Source organism: Esox lucius, chromosome 8, assembly GCF_011004845.1.
Source record: "Esox lucius isolate fEsoLuc1 chromosome 8, fEsoLuc1.pri, whole genome shotgun sequence".
NCBI classification, from domain to species: domain Eukaryota; kingdom Metazoa; phylum Chordata; class Actinopteri; order Esociformes; family Esocidae; genus Esox; species Esox lucius.
The window spans coordinates 4,513,795-4,537,016 of record NC_047576.1 but is presented as its reverse complement, the minus strand read 5'-3'; the positions used below and the strand labels follow the sequence as shown (position 1 = coordinate 4,537,016).

The following is a 23,222-nucleotide window of genomic DNA, read 5'->3' as shown; positions in this document are numbered from 1 at the left end:
GCGACGAGGAGACCGGAGTACCTGAGGTGACCTCCACCTCCACAGGCAGTATGATGAACTGGTCTTGGTCGGGAGCATTGGTTTTGATCCTGATGAAGGCTGTGTGGTTGTCGGCGTCTCTGGACGAGAAGCTGGCTCTCATCACCCCCTTTGTCTCAAACGGGGGGATCTCCTGAAAGGTCAATCAACAGTTACCCATGGCCAACCCTGGTCTCCCATCATCCTAGGATCGCTGCTACGTTGGCACGAGAGCACCAACATAAGAAAGCTCAACCGTTGTCTGCAAGGAAAACCGAGCGTCGGCCACACACGTTCCTGGAACCTCTTTGGGGTCATCGTGAAACTAACCCATAATTTAGTGGTTCCTCCTTGCTGACCTGTGGGCAGCTCCAGGTGAAGGTCCCCCCCGCTGGAGTACATCTCCACCACCTGCAGGTACACAAGACATGACGCGGCACGTTACGACCCCCCCCCCCGCGTATCCCAGACGCACCGTGGTTGGCCGGCCTGCTGCGGTTCAGGGGTGACGTTACCGGTCTGGTGGACAGACGTGCTGTAACTGGTGAGTCGGTGCCTACCTGCAGAGGTTCACTGTGGGGGTTGTGGATGTTGATGAGAGGAGAGAAGCTGCTGTTAACGGGGACCCTGGCCCCGATAAAGGGCCGTAGTCTGTAGGGGTTGGGGATACCCACCCCAAACACCTAGAACCAGAAATAGCACCAATCAATCGCCGGTTAGAACCACCCAAAACTGGCAGATCAACATGATCAAGAAATGACCAATCGATGAATCAGGCTATTGTTTACGTGTTTGGCTTTTCATTTGACGGAACAACGACGGTGAAGTCGTATAAGTTATAACGTCCACGTTACCTGGTATGTAAACACTCCATGATGTGACGTATTAATAAATAAAGTATTTTCCACATTCCCTACGCCCCTGGCAAGGAACACAACGTCAAACGAAGTGTTCCCTCCCGGTGGGATTATCTGAAACAGAAGGAGAGGAGATGTCATTGGTTGGTACGACGCTTGGTCAAATGTCATTGGTTGGTATGACGCTTGGTCAAATGTCATTGGTTGGTGAAACGCTTGGATAAAAACGTAATTGGTTGGTGAAACGCTTGGTCAAATGTAATTGGTTGGAGAAACGTTTGGCCAAAGTAATTGGTTGGTAAAATGTTTGGTCAAATGTCATTGGTTGGTGGAACGCTTGGTCGGAACGTCCACAGGGCGGCAGGCATCCACTCTGCAGACTACAACGGGACAGCCAAGCGCCGTAGGGTATAGTCAAACCCATCGTCAAGTGAAATGGGATCAGTTGGCTGTGCTTTCACAGATGAAACCCAAGCCGACGGGAGACCTGTAGCCCCTTTGCAGTGTACAACGACACATCTGACCCAAGACAAGGAAGAGGAGCACACTAACGGCCACAGAACCGGGGTTTGGCCTCCTGGAGGCCGGGCAAAGCCGGGTCACAGCAAAGCCACTTGAAATGGCTAAAGTACACCCGTTAAACTGTCAACAAAGGAGTCCCTCAAAGTGCTTGATTCTCATTCAGTTTTTTAACTACTTGGCCTTGTGACTTGTTGATACACTTTCTGCCCTTGTGACTTGATACATTATCTCCCCGCTTCAGGTTACTAATTCCACATGTTGAGGCTACCCCCAGGCCACAACTTGTATTCCAGGGATGATGTTTGTTTAATGAACAGAAGAAAACTAAAGGAAGAAAGATAAAGATGTGGTCAAAACAGTGGGGAGGTAGTCTGAACAAACTTGGTTGACCCAGAGTCAGTGTGAACCCCTGCCCTGTTGTGCTCAGGGGGTCAGGGTGAGGTCACCTTCCAGGGGGTCAGGGTGAGGTCACCTTCCAGTGTCAGGCACAGGTGTGTGTGTTTTGGATTTGCCACGTCTGGTCGGTCACGAGAAGCGTGGAGAGACGCAGCACCACGGCCCGGCTTCCTCAGCTGTTCAGCGGAGACCACAATCCTGGCCGCCCACGGAAATACTGAGCGGTGATTCCAATGACCAAACGGGATGGTGAAACCATCCCCGATGGCGTAATCATTGAGGACACATGGCCATGTAAAGGCTGACGTAACATGGATATGAGCGGCACTAAGTGCTCCTGTTCACACGCCTAGAGTGATGCAGGAGGCAGACTGCAAACAGGGGCAAAGGGCAAAGAGGAAGAGAGAGCATGAGATAGTGAAAGGAGAGAGAGAGAGAAAACAGAGAGAACAAGATAGGGAGAGCAAAGCGACAGGAACCATTTCAGGCACCTGGAAGCATCTGGGGGTTTTTAACCAATCTGCTCCCTCATCATTTGCCTCCACTGTCATTGGCTGTTTCCTCACAGTCCACGTTGACACGTTCAATTCAATAGGGTAAGTCAAGTGACTTACCCTATTCTGGAAAAAGGACGCATGGAAATGCGCTGTTGTTGCTGATATGGATATTAAACTAATTTCTTCTGAGCTGGGATTATGCAAGTACACGGTCTCCATTTTCGGCATCCCAACAGGCCTGGAAAAAGAAAGAAAATTGTCTAGGAGGGAGCATAGAAGGATCATTATAATAATGTTGTCCATGCATTTACATCAGCATCTCAAAAAAGTGAACATATGTGGAGGTTTACCAATGATTCGTGGTGAATAGCATATTTTAGAAAAACCATCATTGACAAATCAGTTATTTTGAGTTTTTAGATTTCCGCCTGAATAGAAATACACTGAAGTTTTTTTGTGTTTTTACGAGAGTCACTTCTCAGCATTAAGTAATTGCATAAGCTCAATAAATATAATCAATTCTTTTAACAATTAAAAGATTTACAGACTTGTTAAAACTTCTGCTTTAAGAAGTCCCTCTGTGACCAAGGGAAAGTAGTCTACATTAACTTGTATAATTTTATATTTGTTCACAGGGAGACAATCACTGCTCCCACATTAACTAGGCTCTTCCGCTCCATTGTGTGGGCCTGAGCTAAGGAAAGCAATTGTTTCTCTTGGAAGTCCAGGAATCCGAAGCTGGCAATTTCTATGCACATTACATCACAGGTTTCAAATTTTTCATCCTAACTCCTCAGACAACACTAAAGATATTGGATGACCGAGCTGAACAGGAGAGTTCGCAGGAATCCATTCTGTACCATTCCTGAGGGAAACTGCACAGAACTTTTGGTCAGAACCAGGGAAGAGCCATAGCAAGTTTACCTCACTGAAGTACTATATTTTGAGATTGAAGTACTTAAGTACTATATTTTGAGACTGAAGTACTTAAATACTATATTTTGAGAAGTTTGAGATTAAACTTCCTTTGAAAGGGGCTGGTAATGTCACTATGAAAAGTAAATGCAAAGAGACCAACCAGAAAGAAAGAGAGAGATTTGGGTAAAAAGGCCCTCCATCTACTTCACTGGAGTCAGATAAACTGTCATCATGTTAGGAAGTTGCTATTTAAAGTATGCGCAATTGCCAACTAGTATCATCCAGATTTTTTTTTTTGCATGCTAGCAGTTCCAGCAGAGTCATTGTACTAATGCTAGGAAGTATTGGTATTGTGAAACTACCTCAAAATGCAGACATTTGTAATCTGATTTTGGTTCAACTCTTCAACCAGGGTTAGTGCTGGAGAGAGGCCTCTTAAACCAGGGTTATGGAAGGTTAAGTTCAAGAGAGGGCTCTTCCAAAAGGATCATTAACAGAACAGCTGTGGACCCAGTTCCAAATAGCTCTATAGATTGTAGTGCACTATTTGTTCCCAGACCCTGGTCCAAAATAGCATGCCATGTAGGGAATGAGATGCCATTTAGGACAGCTATGTGGTGTTTGGTTTAAAATATCTGGCTCTGGATAAGAGCATCTGCTAAATGACTCACATGTAAATGACCAAGGCACAAAGACCCAATCAGATGACTGACATGTAAACCAATCAGGAAGTTCACAGTGGGGTGGGTGTGATCCTTCACCTTACTTTCCAGTATACGGCTGCCATTTAAAAACATATTGTTTCTGGTCAACTTTGGTGATACCAGAAATGAGAGTATCTGTAGTCATGAGCCAAGTGAGCTCTCCCATTTTACTGTCCAGGCCAGACATCAGCTCAACACACCACATTGGTATCATCAGATTATATGGCAGATTTATTACGGAGGCAGCCCTTTATTAGGGGACACAGCCCAGTCTTTCAAGGCTAGAGGCAGAGTCATTAAAAACGGGAACAACCGATTGGTCTCGTTCTTTGGGGGCTGAGTTTGGGGGTCAGATCGAGGGCACAGGCTGAGACAGCCAGAATGGTTCACCTCCTGGGTCAGGAGTGGGGAGGAGTACAATGTTTTTGCCTTATATTAAATGTTTACTTTGTCTGTATTCCACACATTTTGGAGCTTGTCGCCATCTTACATTCACAAAGTAGTATAGGATAACGTGTTTTGCCTCCGAAGTATCATGATAAAATGGATAATAAATGACTCAGTATGGACTGTTTAATTTCTCTAATGTCCTGTGAATTTAAATGCTCCTTGTCAAATATATACGCGTTCTTCCTTTATCTGTGAGTCCCTGGATGATGTCCTCCATTTCTCTGTAATGACAAGGTGACTTTGGAATGTCCTCTCTGATTGTGGCATGGAGGGGAGGTGCTGTAACGGAGCTACAGAACATGCGATGAGCTCATGTCTAGTTCCACTGTGGAATGCTCCCCACACCTGGGTGTGGCCGCTGGCAGGGAATGTGCCTATCGACATGGAAGCCGTGTACTATTGTGCACACAGGCTGAGTCGTAGTGACACACCTGCAGTGAATCGGCCAATCAACAGGTTGTGTCAACCAAACGTAGCCAGGTAGCGAGTCCCAAATGGAACCCTCTTCCTCAGGGCCCGTGGTCAAAAACTGCCCCGCTAGACGCTCACACCCAGACTGACATTTTTAATGTGCACCGCCATGGGAGTCGAATCCGCAACCCTGGCGAGACCCAGGCAGTACCTGGGGTACTCACTGTTCATGGAAGTCTAGCATGGCCGGTTCGAAGCGTATCGGCCTGCAGTTCCCTCGATGTGGGGACGCACTGAAAGACAGAGGAGAAAAAAGAACCATTAAACAGCAACCAAAGCAGCAGAGACAATGCAGCAGAGACTTTCATTTCAATGGCCAAGTGTGTCCAAACTGGTACCGTACATCTCTACACTAGTCAGACAATCCAAATTCTGTGTTATTTGGGACCCCCCCCCCCCCCCCAAAATGCGTGTGGATAAACCCAAAAATCAATGCTCCTTTTCCTTAGGCCTGAACCAAACCCCTACCCCTGAATAACATGACATTTATGTCTAAACATTACCTAGCCTCATCACCAAACACCATATCCTTGACATTCATGTTCAATATCACACACTGTTACAACACTTTGAAATGTGTAACTGTTACTAATTTATATTTTATAATAATTTGATTTAATATATCCAAATCTCTTTAGAAATGTAAATAGTTTATTTTAACCCGAATTGTGTGTGGAGGGGTTGGGAGAGAATAAAAAGAAATCTAGGCTGATGGGAAGTGAAAGAAAAAAGAAAAAAAGATTGAGACAGTTTCATCTGCACAGGTGTGAGGAGCTCCAGGCGGAGGGAGGGGCGGAGGGAGGGGCGGGACAAAGAACCAGTCAGAACTGCAACACCAACATAAATCTGTTGTGAGCCAAGACTGGGTGTGAATCCAACGCAAATCGAACATCTGAAGGAATACACCAGTAACGTTACGATTAGTGGGAGTATAGAACGCCACGTGCTACATCACAAGCGACTCAACCTGCCAGAGTGTCCTAACTATCATTTCCAGTGGGGTGTGCGTTTTCAGTCTTGTCAGGCCGAGTGAGCTCTCAAAGTCAGGCGTTGGTGTTGCATCACGTCGTGCCTCCAGTACGGTTGACATCACTACTCAAGATATAATTAGTCTTTATTACCCTGGGGGCAGAACATCTAGCAGAGATTCACATCACTCATTTAACAACCGGGGTGTGTGTGTGTGTGTGTGTGTGTGTGTATATATGTGTGTGCGCGTGCGTGCGGTTGGGCGAGGGTGATGATAATACTAGCAGATCTTTGCAGGCTGTAACAACTTACAGGAAAGGATTAGATAAATCCACACAAACCACTCAGTTAGTCCCTAGTGGTTCTGCCGAGAACAGCTGGCAAACATTACGACTGGTAAAATATTTCAGGGCAGAAGGTGGTAGTACAGTATGTTGGCATGTCCGTCCGTGTAAGTGTGTCGTCTTTGGCATGTCCATCCATGTTGGTCGTACAGTGTTAGTCCGTTGTCTTTGACATGTCCGTCCGTGTTGGTCGTACAGTGTCCATCCATGTTGGTCGTACAGTGTTAGTGCGTTGTCTTTGACATGTCCGTCCGTGTTGGTCGTACAGTGTTAGTGCGTTGTCTTTGACATGTCAGTCCGTGTTGGTCGTACAGTGTTAGTGCGTTGTCTTTGACATGTCCATCCATGTTGGTCGTACAGTGTCCATCCATGTTGGTCGTACAGTGTTAGTGCGTTGTCTTTGACATGTCCGTCCGTGTTGGTCGTACAGTGTCCATCCGTGTTGGTCGTACAGTGTTAGTGCGTTGTCTTTGGCATGTCCGTCCGTGTTGGTCGTACAATGTTAGTTTGTCGTCTTTGACATGTCCATCCATGTTGGTCGTACAGTGTCCATCTATGTTGGTCGTACAGTGTTAGTGCGTTGTCTTTGACATGTCCGTCCGTGTTGGTCGTACAGTGTCCATCCGTGTTGGTCGTACAGTGTTAGTGCGTTGTCTTTGGCATGTCCGTCCGTGTTGGTCGTACAGTGTTAGTTCGTCGTCTTTGGCATGTCCGTCCTTGTTGGTAGCAGTCGTTAGTTATGTATTGTTGGTTCCATTGGCCACAAGCTAGCTGTAGAGCAATGTTTACTATGGAAACAGATGTTTAGTAATGCTGATACCATTCAAGCTGAAGCTGAAGCAATGATTTTGCCAAGGGCGGCAGGCAGTCACAGCATCTGACTGGTAACCAGAAGGTTGCTGGAACAAAACCCAGAGCCGGCCAGGTAAAAATCTGTCGTTCTGTCCCAGAGGCAACCCAAACACTGCTACTTCTGTAGGTCACTTTGGATAACAACACCTGGTTGGTTAATAAAATGTAATACATCTGCAATGTAGCCTAGGGACATTCTGACATTCCTACAGATGTGTCCCAGGGACTTCAGAGAGGCCGGGTTCAACCAGCACTAGTCTGTTTTAGCCCTATCCTGAACCTATAACCGGCCCCCTGTTCAGAGGTCACTGTCTCTGCAGTGTCAGCCTGACATTTCTGCTGGATAAATCACAGCCACAGTTGAAGTGACTCATCTCACTTCCCCAACGCATGGAACTTCTGGCTGGACAATAAGTACTGAGAATATCACTATGGAATATCATATATTCTTTTACATTGATTAGAGTATAATTGATGACTTTGTTACATCTATTCTGCCCTGGATAGATAAATGATTAAAAAATTAAGAAAGCCCAATAAAATGCACATAGAATAGATTTTGTTGCCATCGTAGGGTATTGCACTACTGGGGATTTTAAGACGTTCCAGCTTCTTCAAATCCTCAGACGCTGAGGCAGATGGTGCAGTTCAACAGGGAGACTGACATCTGAGACATTGTTCTCAGGTAAAACATACAGTATTGAATGCATGAAAATAATACATACAAAGGTTGAATAATTTCTGTACTGCCCACTCCGATGGACTCTCGATCCGGTCCCGAAACCTGACTCTACTTTCACTCCGGTTCCTAACCAAATCCCACCGCACCGCAAGACCCACAGGAGTCCTGTTCCCGTAACAACCTCTAGTGTGTCTGAGAAATAGTCAAGGATCTTTTTATGTTGTTTTTACACTACAATACCTTAAAGACCTGATGCTAGATGGCCTAGCCAGTCTCCAGACCTGAAACCAATAGAAAATCTTTGGAGGGAGCAGAAAGTCCGTATTGCCCAGCGACAGCTCCAAAACCTGAAGGATCTGGAGAAGGTCTGTATGGAGGAGTGGGCTAAAATCCCTGCTGCAGTGTGGGCAAACCTGGTCAAGAACTACAGGAAACGTATGATCTCTGTAATTGCAAACAAAGGTTCTGTACCAAATATTAAGTTCTGCTTTTCTGATGTATTTATGTACTATTTATGTACATGTACTTATGTCATGCAATAAAATGTAAATTAATTATAAAAAAATCATACAATGTGATTTTCTGGACTTTTGTTTTAGATTCCGTCTCTCACAGTTGAAGTGTACCTATGATAAAAATGACAGACTTCTAAATGCTTTGTAAGTAGGAAAACCTGCAAAATCGGCAGTGTATCAAATACTTGTTCTCCCCACTGTATAGACAATTGATGTGGTCTAAACAGGATCCTAGTTACTCAAGCTCAGGTCTAACACTGCTTAAAGCTCCCAGGCAGGGGGACCGTGAAAACATTAGCTCTGTACACATGTAGAGGCCCCTTCTCTCAGTGTACTTGGCTGCTTCAGTGTTAGTCTTGGGGGCAGCCTGTTGCTAGCGGGGTGATATTAGACTGCTTCGCAATGGTTCCCAAACTGGAACTAAGTTCCAATAGAGTACACTACTTAGGACCGAATTATAATAAATAGGGTACCGTTTGGAGTGAGAGAGGGTAGGGGTTGAAGAAATGGGACATACTGAGAGGAAGATGACTTGTCTAGCCAGCTTCTCTGCGTTAGACTGAGCACACTTGAAGTTCACTGAAGTTCAACTAGGTCACAGTCTGACCGCGAAACACAACAGAAAACCAAGTTCTCCCAACACTCAATCAAGCCACTGAATACCAATCTCCATTATGAAATGATGACTGTTTTTGGCGCTGAAACAAAAACTCACTGGATTTACGGGAAGCAAGTTGGATAATCTCCTATGAACTCCCTGTGCTGAAAAAAGAAGCAGTTTTAAAAGTTGTGAGGTAAATACTGTGGATGGGTAGATGGGTCGGAGGAGAAAATAGTCTCAAGACCTCAAACTGAAAATCACGAGACACATGACTGAAAGCCGCCAGCTGCCAGGTGTTATCGTAACGTGAAAACCACCAGATCGGAGTTCAAAACGGCAGCCTTTTCCCTAGATAGTGCACTACTATTGGGGTCCATAGAGCGCAAGTAAGAAGTAGGGAATGAAGGGACTATAATGCCATTTGGGACACAGCCACGGTATAACATGACCTATGAAAATAACACACAGACACTCTTCACACTTAAAAAAGGGCAATCGGAAATGGCAAGATATGTGGTCCCAGACCATTGGATAAGCACAGGAAGGCTTAACTTGACATTAACAAGGTCTCTCATCAAGAGGCTCCGAAACCCTGTGTAATCGGAGCGGCAGGCATCATAACGCACAGGAAAACGACCCCTTCAAGCCTTCCTCTTCAAGTCAGCACCGGCTTAACGCCCAGGTTTAGAACGTACTGCCAGCCTCAGTTCGGCAGCCACGCGCTACGGCCTGATTACATAGAGGCACGCTGCTATCGTGTGGCTGGGTTCAGTCACGAATTCTCTGAGGAAGCCATCACTACGCTCTTCAGCCACATGTTCAGTCATAGTCCGTGCTCCTTCTGTGGCGCAATCAAATCATTTGCACAGTTGTAGTGGTCAAAGGCTAAAAAGCCTTTACTCATATCCTCCTGGCTTTTTTTTCTTTAGAATTCCTGCTTGCTGGGAAACAGCTCCCCGTTCTCTTCAGCGGAATTCTTCACCAGTTGACCCTATATCTAAACCAGCACCTCTCAGACCAGCACGAGTTGACCCTATATCTAAACCAGCACCTCTCAGACCAGCACCAGTTGACCCTATATCTAAACCAGCACCTCTCAGACCAGCACCAGTTGACCCTATATCTAAACCAGCACCTCTCAGACCAGCACCAGTTGACCCTATATCTAAATCAGCACCTCTCAGACCAGCACCAGTTGACCCGAAATCTAAACCAGCACCTCTCAGACCAGCACCAGTTGACCCGAAATCTAAACCAGCACCTCTCAGACCAGCACCAGTTGACCCGAAATCTAAACCAGCACCTCTCAGACCAGCACCAGTTGACCCTATATCTAAACCAGCACCTCTCAGACCAGCACCAGTTGACCCTAAATCTAAACCAGCACCTCTAACCTAAGACCTGGATCAGTGCGTTCTAAATGACAATGTAAAATGTAAAGATAGAATTAGCCTGCTTAAATAATCTGCTTTAAGAAGAAGGCAGAAATGCATTCACTGATATAAGAAGGGTTAAAAACAGGGCTACTGCCATTACTACAGGATCGCGGGGAGATTTGAAACACACAGAGACATGTTTAAATTTGAGAGGGACACATGGACCCCAGCCCAGGGTTTGTAATGAGAAAAATACTGTAGTATGTAAGCCTAGAGTTCAATGTGAAAACTAAAGGACGGTCAATACTAAATCTGCTCTGTGTGTGTGTAAAAATGACTAGCCTGTTCAATATAAAGAAGAAAGTGTTACAAGCAAGCTGTGTAGCAAATTAAATGAATGTATCCAACTATGGTGTTAAGTTACATTAAGGCATGAGCCTGTATGTTCAGACCGTCTCTATGAATAAAAAAAAAGAAAAAGCCCCAATTGTAAGAGGAAACTACTAAAGCTGACGCTTCTCATCTGCTGACAGTCCCTTCTGCTATGGATGGCACAGGCACGCCCAAAAAGACAGAACAGCAAAACACGCAGAACGGATAACCAATCACAGGAAGACACTTAGCAGGTGTTCAGTGAGTGGCCGAGGGAGAAAGTCTATTGTCAACCCTGATTTGACATGGAGGCGGCTGATTGGTATAGAAACACGAGGTAAGTCACATGGCGTAGTACCAGTAGACACAGGAAGCAGCTGAAACTGGATAGTAAAGACAACGCCCCTCTCTTTGCTGTAAATGTACAGTCTTGTATGCTGCAGTAGTCACTAGTGTGCAGGGTAACAACATTGTGACATTTGCCACATTACATCAGTCAGTGATACTGACAGGTTAAAAGATAAAATATGAATAGATAAGGTTCTTGGAGGATTTTTTACAAGATCTTCAAAACCAAATTGAGCAACCTCTACTACAGAAAGAACAGAGGGACCTCATTTAAATAAACAACAGAGGGACCTCTTTTAAATAAACAACAGAGGGACCTCTTTTAAATAAACAACAGAGGGACCTCTTTTAAATAAACAACAGAGGGACCTCTTTTAAATAAACAACAGAGGGACCTCTTTTAAATAAACAACAGAGGGACCTCTTTTAAATAAAGAACAGAGGGACCTCTTTTAAATAAAGAACAGAGGGACCTCTTTTAAATAAAGAACAGAGGGACCTCTTTTAAATAAAGAACAGAGGGACCTCTTTTAAATAAAGAACAGAGGGACCTCTTTTAAATAAAGAACAGAGGGACCTCTTTTAAATAAAGAACAGAGGGACCTCTTTTAAATAAAGAACAGAGGGACCTCTTTTAAATAAAGAACAGAGGGACCTCTTTTAAATAAAGAACAGAGGGACCTCTTTTAAATAAAGAACAGAGGGACCTCTTAAATAAAGAACAGAGGGACCTCTTTTAAATAAAGAACAGAGGGACCTCTTTTAAATAAAGAACAGAGGGACCTCTTTTAAATAAAGAACAGAGGGACCTCTTAAATACTGGCCGTTTTAACAGCGAATTGGCCATTCATGAATAATATTGATACAGTTAAACTGATTAACATTTCTTACTAAGTTTACCTCCACCACAAATAGCGTCTATGAACTGTATGGGGTTTGCCATTGGCCGTTTTAACAGCGTATTAACCAGTAATAAGCTTTACCAGTATCTACCAACTTACTGGAATAATCATAAGAATTGAGCAATTGCTAGCGAGACTTATCCATGCCAGAAACTGTCGCAATATAACCATATACAGTTTTAGTCAAGGCTTACTATAATGTAACTACCGTAGCCTATGTTGTAGCCAGCAAATGTGTTAGTCTATCCTGACCCAAAACGCATGCACGGATGCATACTTTCGAAAATCCACCAGAAACAGTCAAAATGTAACAGTAGACTGTTTTATTTCGGGCTTACTATAATGTAGATACTTAAGGTTTTAGCCAGCAAAGTTTTCATATATACGGAATAATTCATAATGCGTACTTCACTGCATTCGTATTTTTGTGGCGCAATCAAATCATTTGCACAGTTGTAGTGGTCAAAGGCTAAAAAGCCTTTACTCATATCCTCCTGGCTTTTTTTTCTTTAGAATTCCTGCTTGCTGGGAAACAGCTCCCCGTTCTCTTCAGCGGAATTCTTCACCAGTTGACCCTATATCTAAACCAGCACCTCTCAGACCAGCACCAGTTGACCCTATATCTAAACCAGCACCTCTCAGACCAGCACCAGTTGACCCTATATCTAAACCAGCACCTCTCAGACCAGCACCAGTTGACCCTATATCTAAACCAGCACCTCTCAGACCAGCACCAGTTGACCCTATATCTAAACCAGCACCTCTCAGACCAGCACCAGTTGACCCTATATCTAAACCAGCACCTCTCAGACCAGCACCAGTTGACCCTATATCTAAACCAGCACCTCTCAGACCAGCACCAGTTGACCCTATATCTAAATCAGCACCCTATATCAAATACGAATGCAGGACCTATAGTTTACAAATCCACTTCACTAACCACTACGCTATTTAAGTGGTACTCAGTCAGTCACTCACTGTAAGAGACATTCGCTCTTCTTGGCCGGCTCTGTGCATGCGGTCCGGCAAAAACAGAGGGACCTCTTCTAAATAAAAAACAGAGGGACCTCTTCTAAATAAAAAACAGAGGGACCTCTTCTAAATAAAAAACAGAGGGACCTCTTCTAAATAAAAAACAGAGGGACCTCTTCTAAATAAAAAACAGAGGGACCTCTTCTATATTAAACTGAAGGGAACTCTTGTAGCTTCCTGCCGAAACACAATTTTTAGAGGTTTTATACCAGTTCAGTACCAAATATTAAATGAGTTCGGAACAGGGGTATAAAAAAATTCAAAAAAGACCCGCAGAACCAAACCCAGTCACCAGTGTCTTCAGACATTATATATTGCACCCCCACAACAAGGAAACATATTTAATGTAAGAGTCACATGTCCAATAAAAAGAAGCATGTGGCCTTTCTGATGTCTGACATGCTGGAATCTGTTTCTAGTGGTTCACCAGTATAACTGGGGGCAGGATGTTTGATTGAAGAAACCAAAAATAGACCACTTACCTTTTTTGTGGATATAAACTAAGAGCAATTTCTGACTCTGTCTGCAAATAGAAAGAAAAACAATTAGAGTTTTTGTCATGCATCTGAAAGATAACACATGCTTATGATAATTAATAAACGAGTTTGAGAACATAGAATATTACAGTTAAGATCACAATTTTAAGTGCTGAGTGGTGTGGAACAGTTGATTACTATGACTAGGCTGATTAAACTGGAATGGAAATACTCCAAAATCTCTATTATAGCTGTAGCTTACAATAGGAACAGCATTAAACCTGCCTAAGTATCTTTCTGATTCAGCCTTAAACATGGCTGGGTGCCTTTCTGATTCAGTCTCAAACCTGAATGGGGGCCTTTATGATTCAGTATTAAACATGAATGGGTGCGTTTCTGATTCAGTATTAAGTCAGGCTGGGTAGAATTAATAGGAATTCGAAGTCTCCTTAGTGAGCCAGCGCTTCTGGCTTTGTTCACCTGAAAGAACCGGCTCATTTGGCTCCCGAACAGCTTTTTTTTTTAAATGCTTAAAATGAACCCCAAACAATGAAAAATGTGCACATCTCCAATGACAAGACAAAAATGTTTGCTAGAATTACGTTAGAGCATGAAATGCACAAACAAATAGGTTACATCTTGCCTGTGCAAAATATCAGATGTATTATTTACTTACTGATTTATTCACCCTACTAGAAGAATGCATGTGTAACACAAAGACACACTTTCCCTGTGTGTAGCGTGTGTGTATGCGTCCCTCTGCCAAGGAAGTGAGGTAAAACTAGCGAAGGCCACTCAGGTCTACTAGCTGCTCTAATTTAAACCCTGTGCCACCCAGGCCTGCAGGACCACCCGATGAGGAGTACAGCTGTCTCAGTGTCCCAAATGTCCCCTTATTGCATGCGTAACCCAACCACTGGGCCGGGTCAAAACCAGTGCACTACACAGGGTGACCGGCCGTCGTTTGGAGGGCTCGACCCGGTCCTATTTTAAAACGTACATTTCAACACCACTGATCAGCCAAACAATAACAAAGAGCGTTGGGTGAGACGTTACGTTCCAACAAAAGGTAACTTACCTGTAAAAGGGTTCTCTCACCAAAGTGGAGCACTTCTAGAATGGTGTCGGACTGAATGAACGCTGTGAAGACAGAGAGAATAATAGGACGAGATTAGATGAGGCGGTGGGCTAGGTCGTCAGTGATTCGGGCCCTCTGGACAGGCGACGCCCGGCCCAGTCAGAATGGACTGTGACAAAACCACAACGGAAGCTACTGAACGGGGATTCCTTTACCACCGCTTCACAATCCACATCATCAGATCGTAATAATTACAGTCACATGAACCGCTTTATAGAACAGCTGGGGCAGCTGACGTACTGTGAAACCGTTTAGTATGTTATCTTCACTGGACACAAACGGCCTGCCTGAGGAGGACCGAAAGGTAAAACACCTTGGTTTAACTTTCAAATAACCTGGATCAACTGCCACTGTGCTCAACTTCAATTTGGCATGATAGGCTAGCAACAGTGCTTCCTTTTCTCCGTACATCCTCCTAATACTTGAATGTTTTTTTTGCAAAGCACAACTACATCCCTCTCTCTGGCATACCACTGGTGAAACCGGTCTGAACTGATTTCACATTTTTAGAATGTCAACCAAAACAGAACTAATGGGAACCACCGGAGTGCCGTATACCTAATGACCTCCCGCTGGAACTGAAACGAGCAGTTCAGGCACAAAAAAAAACTACAACCAAATTGAGAGTGGGGCCAAAGATCTTCCTAGAGAGATGAGAAAGGAAGCCTTTGGATACAGTCATGGAGCATAAAGGGTTACTGTACGCAAGGGGGTAATCACATGTGATCTCTTAACTCAGGTCCTAATCAACTAATAGTGGGTACTGGTTGAAGGTCTGACTAGATTCAGGGACAAAAACATGCAAAAATAGAAAAATCAGAAAGGAAACAAAAAGGTTTCACAGCACTGTTTGTTTAGACAGTGTGAAATCATATCTAAAACGCTAGCTGGCCATGCGATGTGACATGACCCCAGTTTCACACTGTGATATGAGACGTCGTAGCAACCGGCTGGTCGTTGATCTAGATAAGTGGTTCTCAAGCATTTTATCACGTACCACCTCAGAAAATATTTGATGGAATCCACTGAAAAGGGAGCGCCACGACCTGTAATCTAAATGAAACTACGTCTTCTTTATTATCGTGATCCTTCACATATAGGGGGGGGGGGCGCAAGTTCAAATCACAGCCACGATGACATTGGCCTTCTCTGGTAGGAGTGAGGTTTGGCTTGACCCAGACAGTGAGGGGATCACACACTTCTCACTCTCTCACGTTGCACTCGGGCACCCCAAAGGCTATTATTAGTGTCAGGTTGGTGTGAAATAGGGAGCAGGGGCAGAGATGGAGGTGAAACCAAGCTCAACACCAAACACAATGACAGTATGAAACAGCTCACAGGACCCAGCCAGCCTTCGTGACAGGTGCTACTGAATGTGGTTGGCTGACAATGTAGTAGAGTGTATCAAAACTCAGGAGCTGAGTCCCATAATTTAAACTCTGTTTGAAGGTCACAGATAAAGCGTGGTTCAGAAGTGCAAAATACGCTTTTCCACAGAGATTCACCACTGAGCTTGAGGTTTTGTAGAGGACCAGGCTTAATCAGCGTCTGGTAAACCGCTGTTTAAAAATAACGAAAGATCATGAAAATCTGAGTAATTAGACTGACGATAAAGTGTGCCGCTATTGTAGCTGTAGTCATTTTAGTCATGCTTGGAGATGTAAATGCATGGCGGCAGGCTAATTGTAGAAATGACAAGGTGACGTCTGGTCAGAAACAAGGTACAGAACACATCAACAGTGTCCCACGGAGTGAATGTTGGTTCATAAGTCGCTTCAAGTAGTTGTTGTACTGTGTCTCTATGCACGCAACTCTCTCACCCAGAGAGCTGTTGGCTTGTGGAGTAATTTCAAATATAAAATACGAAAAGAGCTACAGCAGACTTATTCAAATAGACTCATGGCTGTAACTGCTGCCAAAGGTGCCTTTTCCAAATATTGACTAAAGAGGGATAATACTTTATGCAATACTTAATGCAGTCAATTATTTTCTGTTTTGTATTTGTAATAATTTAGAACAATTTGTAGGTGTGTTGATAAGTGATTTCCTGTTGTAACAAAATGTGGAAAGGTCCACGGGGGGTGAATACTTTTGAGAGCCATTGTAACTTGTCCGAAGAATTCTGGGTCTTTTAATCTATTGAAATCTTTGATTACTGGCTAAGAGGCTAGACTCCATAGCTCAAGCCTACTTGCCCGCTGAAACATAAATATAATAATTGGTTAATTAGGCTTCTTGATTTTATCAGGTACGGTAAAGCTGATCTGTTTATTTATTTATCACATTGTAGACTAATATTGAAGACATCAAAACTATGAAATAACATACAGTATCATGTGATAAATAGATTTTGTTTCACACTGTATTGGTTCATATAGTAGATTTGCCAAAGTACCGACCCTTTGCCTTGATGACAGCTTTGCACACTGTATTTCAAATAACAGATGTGCCTTGTTAAAAGTTAATTTGTGGAATTTCTTCCCTTCGTAATGCATTGGAGCCAATCAGTGGTATTAGGTAAAAGGTAGGGTTGGAATTCAGAAGACCATCATTATCTCTGTAATGTAGTAGCTCACAATATGGCAAAAACTGTTCAAATAAACAAAGAGAAACAACAGACCATTATTACTTCAAGAGAAAATGGTCAGGCAATATGGAAAAGGTTATGACGAAACTGGCTATCATGAGGACCCTCACAGAGTTACCTCTGCTGAGCATACATTCATTAGTTACCAGCCTCAAATTGCAGCCCAAATAAAGGCTTCACAGAGTTCAAGTAACAGACATCTCAATATTATCTTTTCAGATTGCGCAAATCAGGCCTTTGTGGTCAAATTGCTGCAAAGGCTACTGAAGGACACCAACAAAAAGAGCATTGCTTGGGCCAGGAAACATGACAAATGGATATTAGAGCGGTGAAAATCTTTCTTTTGGTCTGATAAAGTACACATTTTTTATTTTTTGTTCCAATGCCATGTGTTTGCGAGATGCAGAGTAGGTGAACAGATGATCTATGCATGTGTGGTTCCCACAGTGAAGCACAGAGGAGGAGGTGTGATGTTGTGGGGGTGCTTTACTGGTGATAGTCTGTGATTTATTTTGAATTCAAGGCACACCCAACCAGCGTGACTAACGCAGCATTCTCCAGTAATACACCAGACTATCATTTGTTTTTCAACAGGACAATGACCCAAAACACACCTCCAGGTTGTGTAAGGACTTTTGACCAAGAAGGAGAGTGATATTGCTGCATCAGATGACCTTGCCACCACAATCAACCAAACTCATTGCAATTGAGATTGTTTGGGATTAGTACTGCAGAGTGAAGGAAAAGCAGCCAACAAGTGCACAGTATATGTGAGAACTCCTGTTGGAAAAGTATTCCAGGGGACTACCACATGAAGCTGGTTGAGAGAATGCCAAGAGTGTGCAAATCAGTTGATTTCTTTAACACTTTCTGGGTTACTACATGATTCTATGATAAGCTTGCCCCCTTATCTTCCATTGGAGTCTTTAGATGATGCAACATGTCTAGCTCAAACCAAACACAAAAACTGCAACTAAAATAGATCCCCTTCCTTCCTGCTTGACATCCTGGCCTACCCTAGTGATCTACAGCATTTAATGGGGCTAAATAAGGTGGTAACATCTAGCCCAGGTGTCCCTAAGCTCAATACCCAAATTATCACAAACTAGTGAAACAAATCCTCCTCCACTGACCCAAATTAGTAAGCATTGTTTGGTTTTAGATGCATTTTCATTACTAGTAACCAGTCTAAAACATTCCCATGGCACACTTCAGGTCCTGACCCATAGTTTCAGGAACACTGAACTGAGCCTAAGGGTCAGACAGGAAGCCAGTGCAACTATGAGGACGTGAGCTGACTTTATCAAGTCGTTAAATTACTTTCATTAGCTTATTGCTGGACAGAAGCCAATCAGGGAACAGTCCAGGAGGTCTTTCAGATAAGCCAATCAACTAATTCTTTGAAAACAGATACTTAAGTGAAATTATCTGTACATCACTTCAAATACCTTTTCAAAATCTTATTATGCTGTTTTTTGCTCATCAGACAGTAGCCAAGATATATAATCTAAGCTCTAGGTTTGGACACAATCATTACGATACTTCACTCTGTCATAGAAATGTGCTTGATAAAGAAAAACAACTCACTACCCAGATAAAACAGATAGCTGCCAATACCCGACAAGACAATATTTGCTTTAGTTGAACTTTCATCACATTCTAACTGCGGTTTCCATGCCCAGATTAAAGTTCACCCGACGATAAACTAGACAATCAAAAATATATATATACTTATCTAGGAATAGGAGTAGGTAGGCAACAGAGATAGAAGCTGCTGCTGAATAATGTGTTCATCTCAAAACAATCAAAGACATTTGTTTACAATCAATTTCAAATAAATCTAATGAAACGAACTGGGGGCCGACTACATCTCCCAGTAAAGATCTGGTCCCTGACTCCCGAACTCTCACTGGGTTCTGCAGCTAGGTTTACTCCTTGGTTTTCTGTTATCTGCCAGCTGAAATGTCAGCCACCCCGGTCCTCTTTAAATGCCTCAACCGGGCCTGGGTTTAGGGGAAGGAGCACACACACAGGTGTCCCCCCATCACGAAGTGCCTTCAATTCCGCTCTTCCAGAACTCACTAGCTGGGCAACATGCAGAGATAGATTTAGACCTACTTGCTGAGATGGTGGCTCAGGCGTCTTTTCCCAAACAGACAGAAACACAGTGCAGCCAGTAAACCACATCAAAGATTGTGAATCAATTGTGTTAAAAACAAAAAAAAATCTGTTTAACAATAAAAGAATAACATTCATCTTTACTCATTATTTTTTAATTGTACTTAAACTAGGCTACTTTTGTTGCAATTGTTGCATTAGCGTATTGCATATTAGCAGCCTTATCTCATCTCATCTCCGGTGTAGGCTACCTCCTAATCATAATTGCAATTTCAGTGAAATGTAACTGAGAAGAGGTTAGTTTGATAAGTATTCATCACTTGGGGTTCATTCTCCCAGCTATTTCAGTTATTTTTCCAACCACATTCTTCAAGAGTCAGACCCCCCCAAGTGTAGTATATTGAGAGCAAAATGTCCCAGTGATTACTTTTTTAAGCTCTATTTTCTTGGAGAAAAGCTTACTGATTATGTGTTTAGAGTTGCATAACGTGTGATAAAATTGAAGCGACAGATATGTAATGTGTTACACACACACACACACACACACACACACACACACACACACACACACACACACACACACCCAGTTTACTTGGAGTCAGCATCCGTAATTACACTAACAAATGTATTAGTCATAACCCAACTACTACAGCGAGAAAAAGGCTATTCCTACAACAACTCAATGATACATTCCACAATGACGACATTCATAGTCACACCACTCATCTACTAATCCAGGTAAAACATGCTCTCCCCAGCGCGGCTGTATTTAGATGCTTCAACAACTCGACGTGACTCGCGGTCGGTGTAATCCCAAAAGGATTACTGCGAATTGATGAGGCCAAGCGTCACGCCCTTTGCCAATGGCATGATACCACACCTGTGCGCGTCACGCGCACCATATCATGCCAGAACACTCACTCAGCTGGCTACAGACCACTCTCTGGTCGTTGTGTGTCACAGAAAATGAATGGAGCAGTGACTCAAATGTAAACCTGTTGAAAATCACTTTCAACAGGTGTTCGCTTTCCACTCAGGTTTTGTTTAATCAAATTGATTCATTTTTCAACATTAACCAAAATCAATCAAACATAACCTAACGAACTGATGTTGATCTGGGGCCGAAATCGTTATCTACCAGGATTTTGCCTAACAGATAGGATTAAAGTAAATGGAAAGGAAATATAATTTACTAATATGAGTGCTCCTGTTTTGTATTTATGTGCATATATTATCGATAAGAACCGCAGATAACTTGTTTCGAAAAATCGTCTACGGTTGCAACCTAAACCTTAATTTCAATTGTGTGAACAGTGTTTCTAACTACCCTTTTTCTGCTCACAATCATACGGATCAATGGGCAACTGGTCAAAAGAACAGTCAGGAAGAGTTCTCTGGACCGTGTTTCCATTTAGCCAAAATGTTCCAACGTGTCGTTGCTGTCAGCGAGCTGATGTTAGCTCAAGGTTGCTAGTCTAGTTCAGACTGTGCCATACATTTGTTCGAACTAGGTTGCTAGCTGAGAGACATGGCTAGCAGAATGGTAACTTCTAGAATATTCATGTCACACATTCTCTGGTGTGTGGTAGATCTCTACAAATCATAGTTACCGGCTTAATAAATAGTTTGACTGATAAATGTAGAGAAATACTGATGTTGTTAGAGTGGCTACCTAGCTAATTTCAACTGGTTCTTGTCAATGTTTCAGTGTCACCAAGTTGAAAACAGCCTTTGCCAATTATCTATTTGAAAATATACATTTTCAGACAGTTAAACTGGCAAATGATTTAAGTTAGCTTGCTAACTTGTGCAGACGAACATGTTGTCCTTTCTGACATTACGGCCTGTCTATGCAAAGCCGATCCAGGTACCGTAGTACTATTTTCACTTGTTCAGTCACTGCACTGCCACTGGTCACACCTGACAAGCTTATCCAACTCTTCTTGAGTCAGCTAGTTAACTACTGTATGGCTTACCTAGCTTGCTAATTGTTTCTAAGCCATAGAGTTTAAAACCACATGCATAGGAAAACAGGACCGATAGTACATAACATTAGCTTGCTAGCTAACGCTCACTAAGGCAACACTAGCTAGCTAGTAGCCTCTAAGATAACGAATGCAAGTTCTCGGCACAGAACTTACGTTACCCACATAAAGCAACAGTCGACAGCAGAGACGATGGAAATAAAAGCATTAATTGGACCAGAAACCAGTTGGCTAACTACGTACTGTAATCTCTGTACTATTTAGCTAGTTATAGTAGTCTCACTTGCTGTAAGCAGCCAAACTGGAAAAATATAAATTAATCGATTTTCACACCAGGAATAAAATAAGAATACATGAACACAGACCTTGTTTGTTCGCCTGCGCCGTGTGTATGAAAGCAATAAATAAAACCCGCACGAGTCCTAAGCATGACAATGTTGTTCTTGTTGATAAGTAAAGAAAACTCTGTGCTCTTTCCTGGCTCGCCATGCTGCTATGTGTCTCTGTATCACTGTGACGGGGCAACCGCTTGCATGCCGATATAAAAACCGCCGTTTAGTTTAACGCTACACAAGACATATAGAGCTCCAGTGAGGTTAACGAAGCCCCTGCTGGAGGAAGTCGATCAGATCAGATTGCAGAGAGTTTGTGTGTGCATGTGCGTGCAAGATAAAATGCAAATTCTTACAACACCTAACATGGCTGAAACAGGACATTTTAAAAGTCTTTATTTCCTGAAAATGTGTGTATGTAACAAAATTACTTTTGTTATTTATAATTTGCATGTAATATCCCCCACTTGTTTAGCAATTTAAAAAAATGCTCCCCATGACAATGAAGCCCTTTATATTGAATTTGAAATAAATGTAAATTGGATTACGAGACGGGTAGCGTTAGAAAGGGAAAGTGGGGAAAAGGGGGAAAAAAAAGTGGAGGCAGATTGTTACTCTGTTGGACAAAGCCTAGAAACACTAACAAATATCAGCAGATTGAATCTCAACATTATGTAGCCTAAATACCTTAGCATATATGCACAATGTTAACATTAGGAAGTTACCATTTGTTGTACATTCTACTGTCCCACATAGAAATTGCTCTTAGCGAATAAATATGTGTGTAATTGTGTATGCAACAAATACAACCCTTGTGTCTCCTCAAATTACTTCCAGGCTCTGAGCAGGTGTGTCCCCTCAGATTACATCCAATATTAGTAGTCCATAGAAGTTCAGTACTGATTGCAATTTTAGTATTCCTCAGAGTGTTATTGTCAGTTTAATTGTCAATACGGTGTCCCCTCAGATTACACCCAGTCTCTGAGCAGGTGTCCCCTCAGATTACACCCAGTCTCTGAGCAGGTGTCCCCTCAGATTACACCCAGTCCCTGAGCAGGTGTCTCCTCAGATTACACCCAGTCTCTGAGCAGGTGTCCCCTCAGATTACATCCAGTCTCTGAGCAGGTGTCTCCTCAGATTACACCCAGTCTCTGAGCAGGTGTCTCCTCTGATTACACCCAGTCTCTGAGCAGGTGTCTCCTCTGATTACACCCAGTCTCTGAGCAGGTGTCCCCTCAGATTACACCCAGTCTCTGAGCAGGTGTCTCCTCTGATTACATCCAGTCTCTGAGCAGGTGTCCCCTCAGATTACATCCAGTCTCTGAGCAGGTGTCTCCTCAGATTACATCCAGTCTCTGAGCAGGTGTCCCCTCAGATTACACCCAGTCTCTGAGCAGGTGTCCCCTCAGATTACACCCAGTCTCTGAGCAGGTGTCCCCTCAGATTACACCCAGTCTCTGAGCAGGTGTCTCCTCAGATTACATCCAGTCTCTGAGCAGGTGTCCCCTCAGATTACACCCAGTCTCTGAGCAGGTGTCTCCTCAGATTACACCCAGTCTCTGAGCAGGTGTCTCCTCAGATTACACCCAGTCTCTGAGCAGGTGTCTCCTCTGATTACATCCAGTCTCTGAGCAGGTGTCTCCTCAGATTACATCCAGTCTCTGAGCAGGTGTCTCCTCAGATTACATCCAGTCTCTGAGCAGGTGTCTCCTCAGATTACACCCAGTCTCTGAGCAGGTGTCCCCTCAGATTACATCCGG

General features: G+C 43.3%; 1 protein-coding gene across 3 annotated transcripts in view; it reads right to left on the bottom strand.

The window, feature by feature from the left end:
- Positions 1–21,757, bottom strand: part of tmem131 (transmembrane protein 131) — a 40,362-nt gene extending 18,605 nt beyond the window's left edge. For 2 of the 3 annotated variants that reach the window (XM_029121410.2, XM_029121411.2), the window contains exons 1-9: positions 21,496–21,757; positions 14,381–14,442; positions 13,309–13,349; positions 4,998–5,066; positions 2,408–2,528; positions 873–989; positions 579–701; positions 349–429; positions 22–172 (exon numbers count right to left, since the gene is read on the bottom strand). In XM_029121410.2, coding sequence (XP_028977243.2) covers positions 22–172; positions 349–429; positions 579–701; positions 873–989; positions 2,408–2,528; positions 4,998–5,066; positions 13,309–13,349; positions 14,381–14,442; positions 21,496–21,619 — 889 coding nt within the window. In that variant the 5' untranslated portion in view covers positions 21,620–21,757. The remainder of the gene's footprint in view (positions 1–21; positions 173–348; positions 430–578; positions 702–872; positions 990–2,407; positions 2,529–4,997; positions 5,067–13,308; positions 13,350–14,380; positions 14,443–21,495) is intronic. The other variant, XM_029121412.2, reaches the window with a different exon arrangement.
- Positions 21,758–23,222: the final 1,465 nt, after the last annotated feature.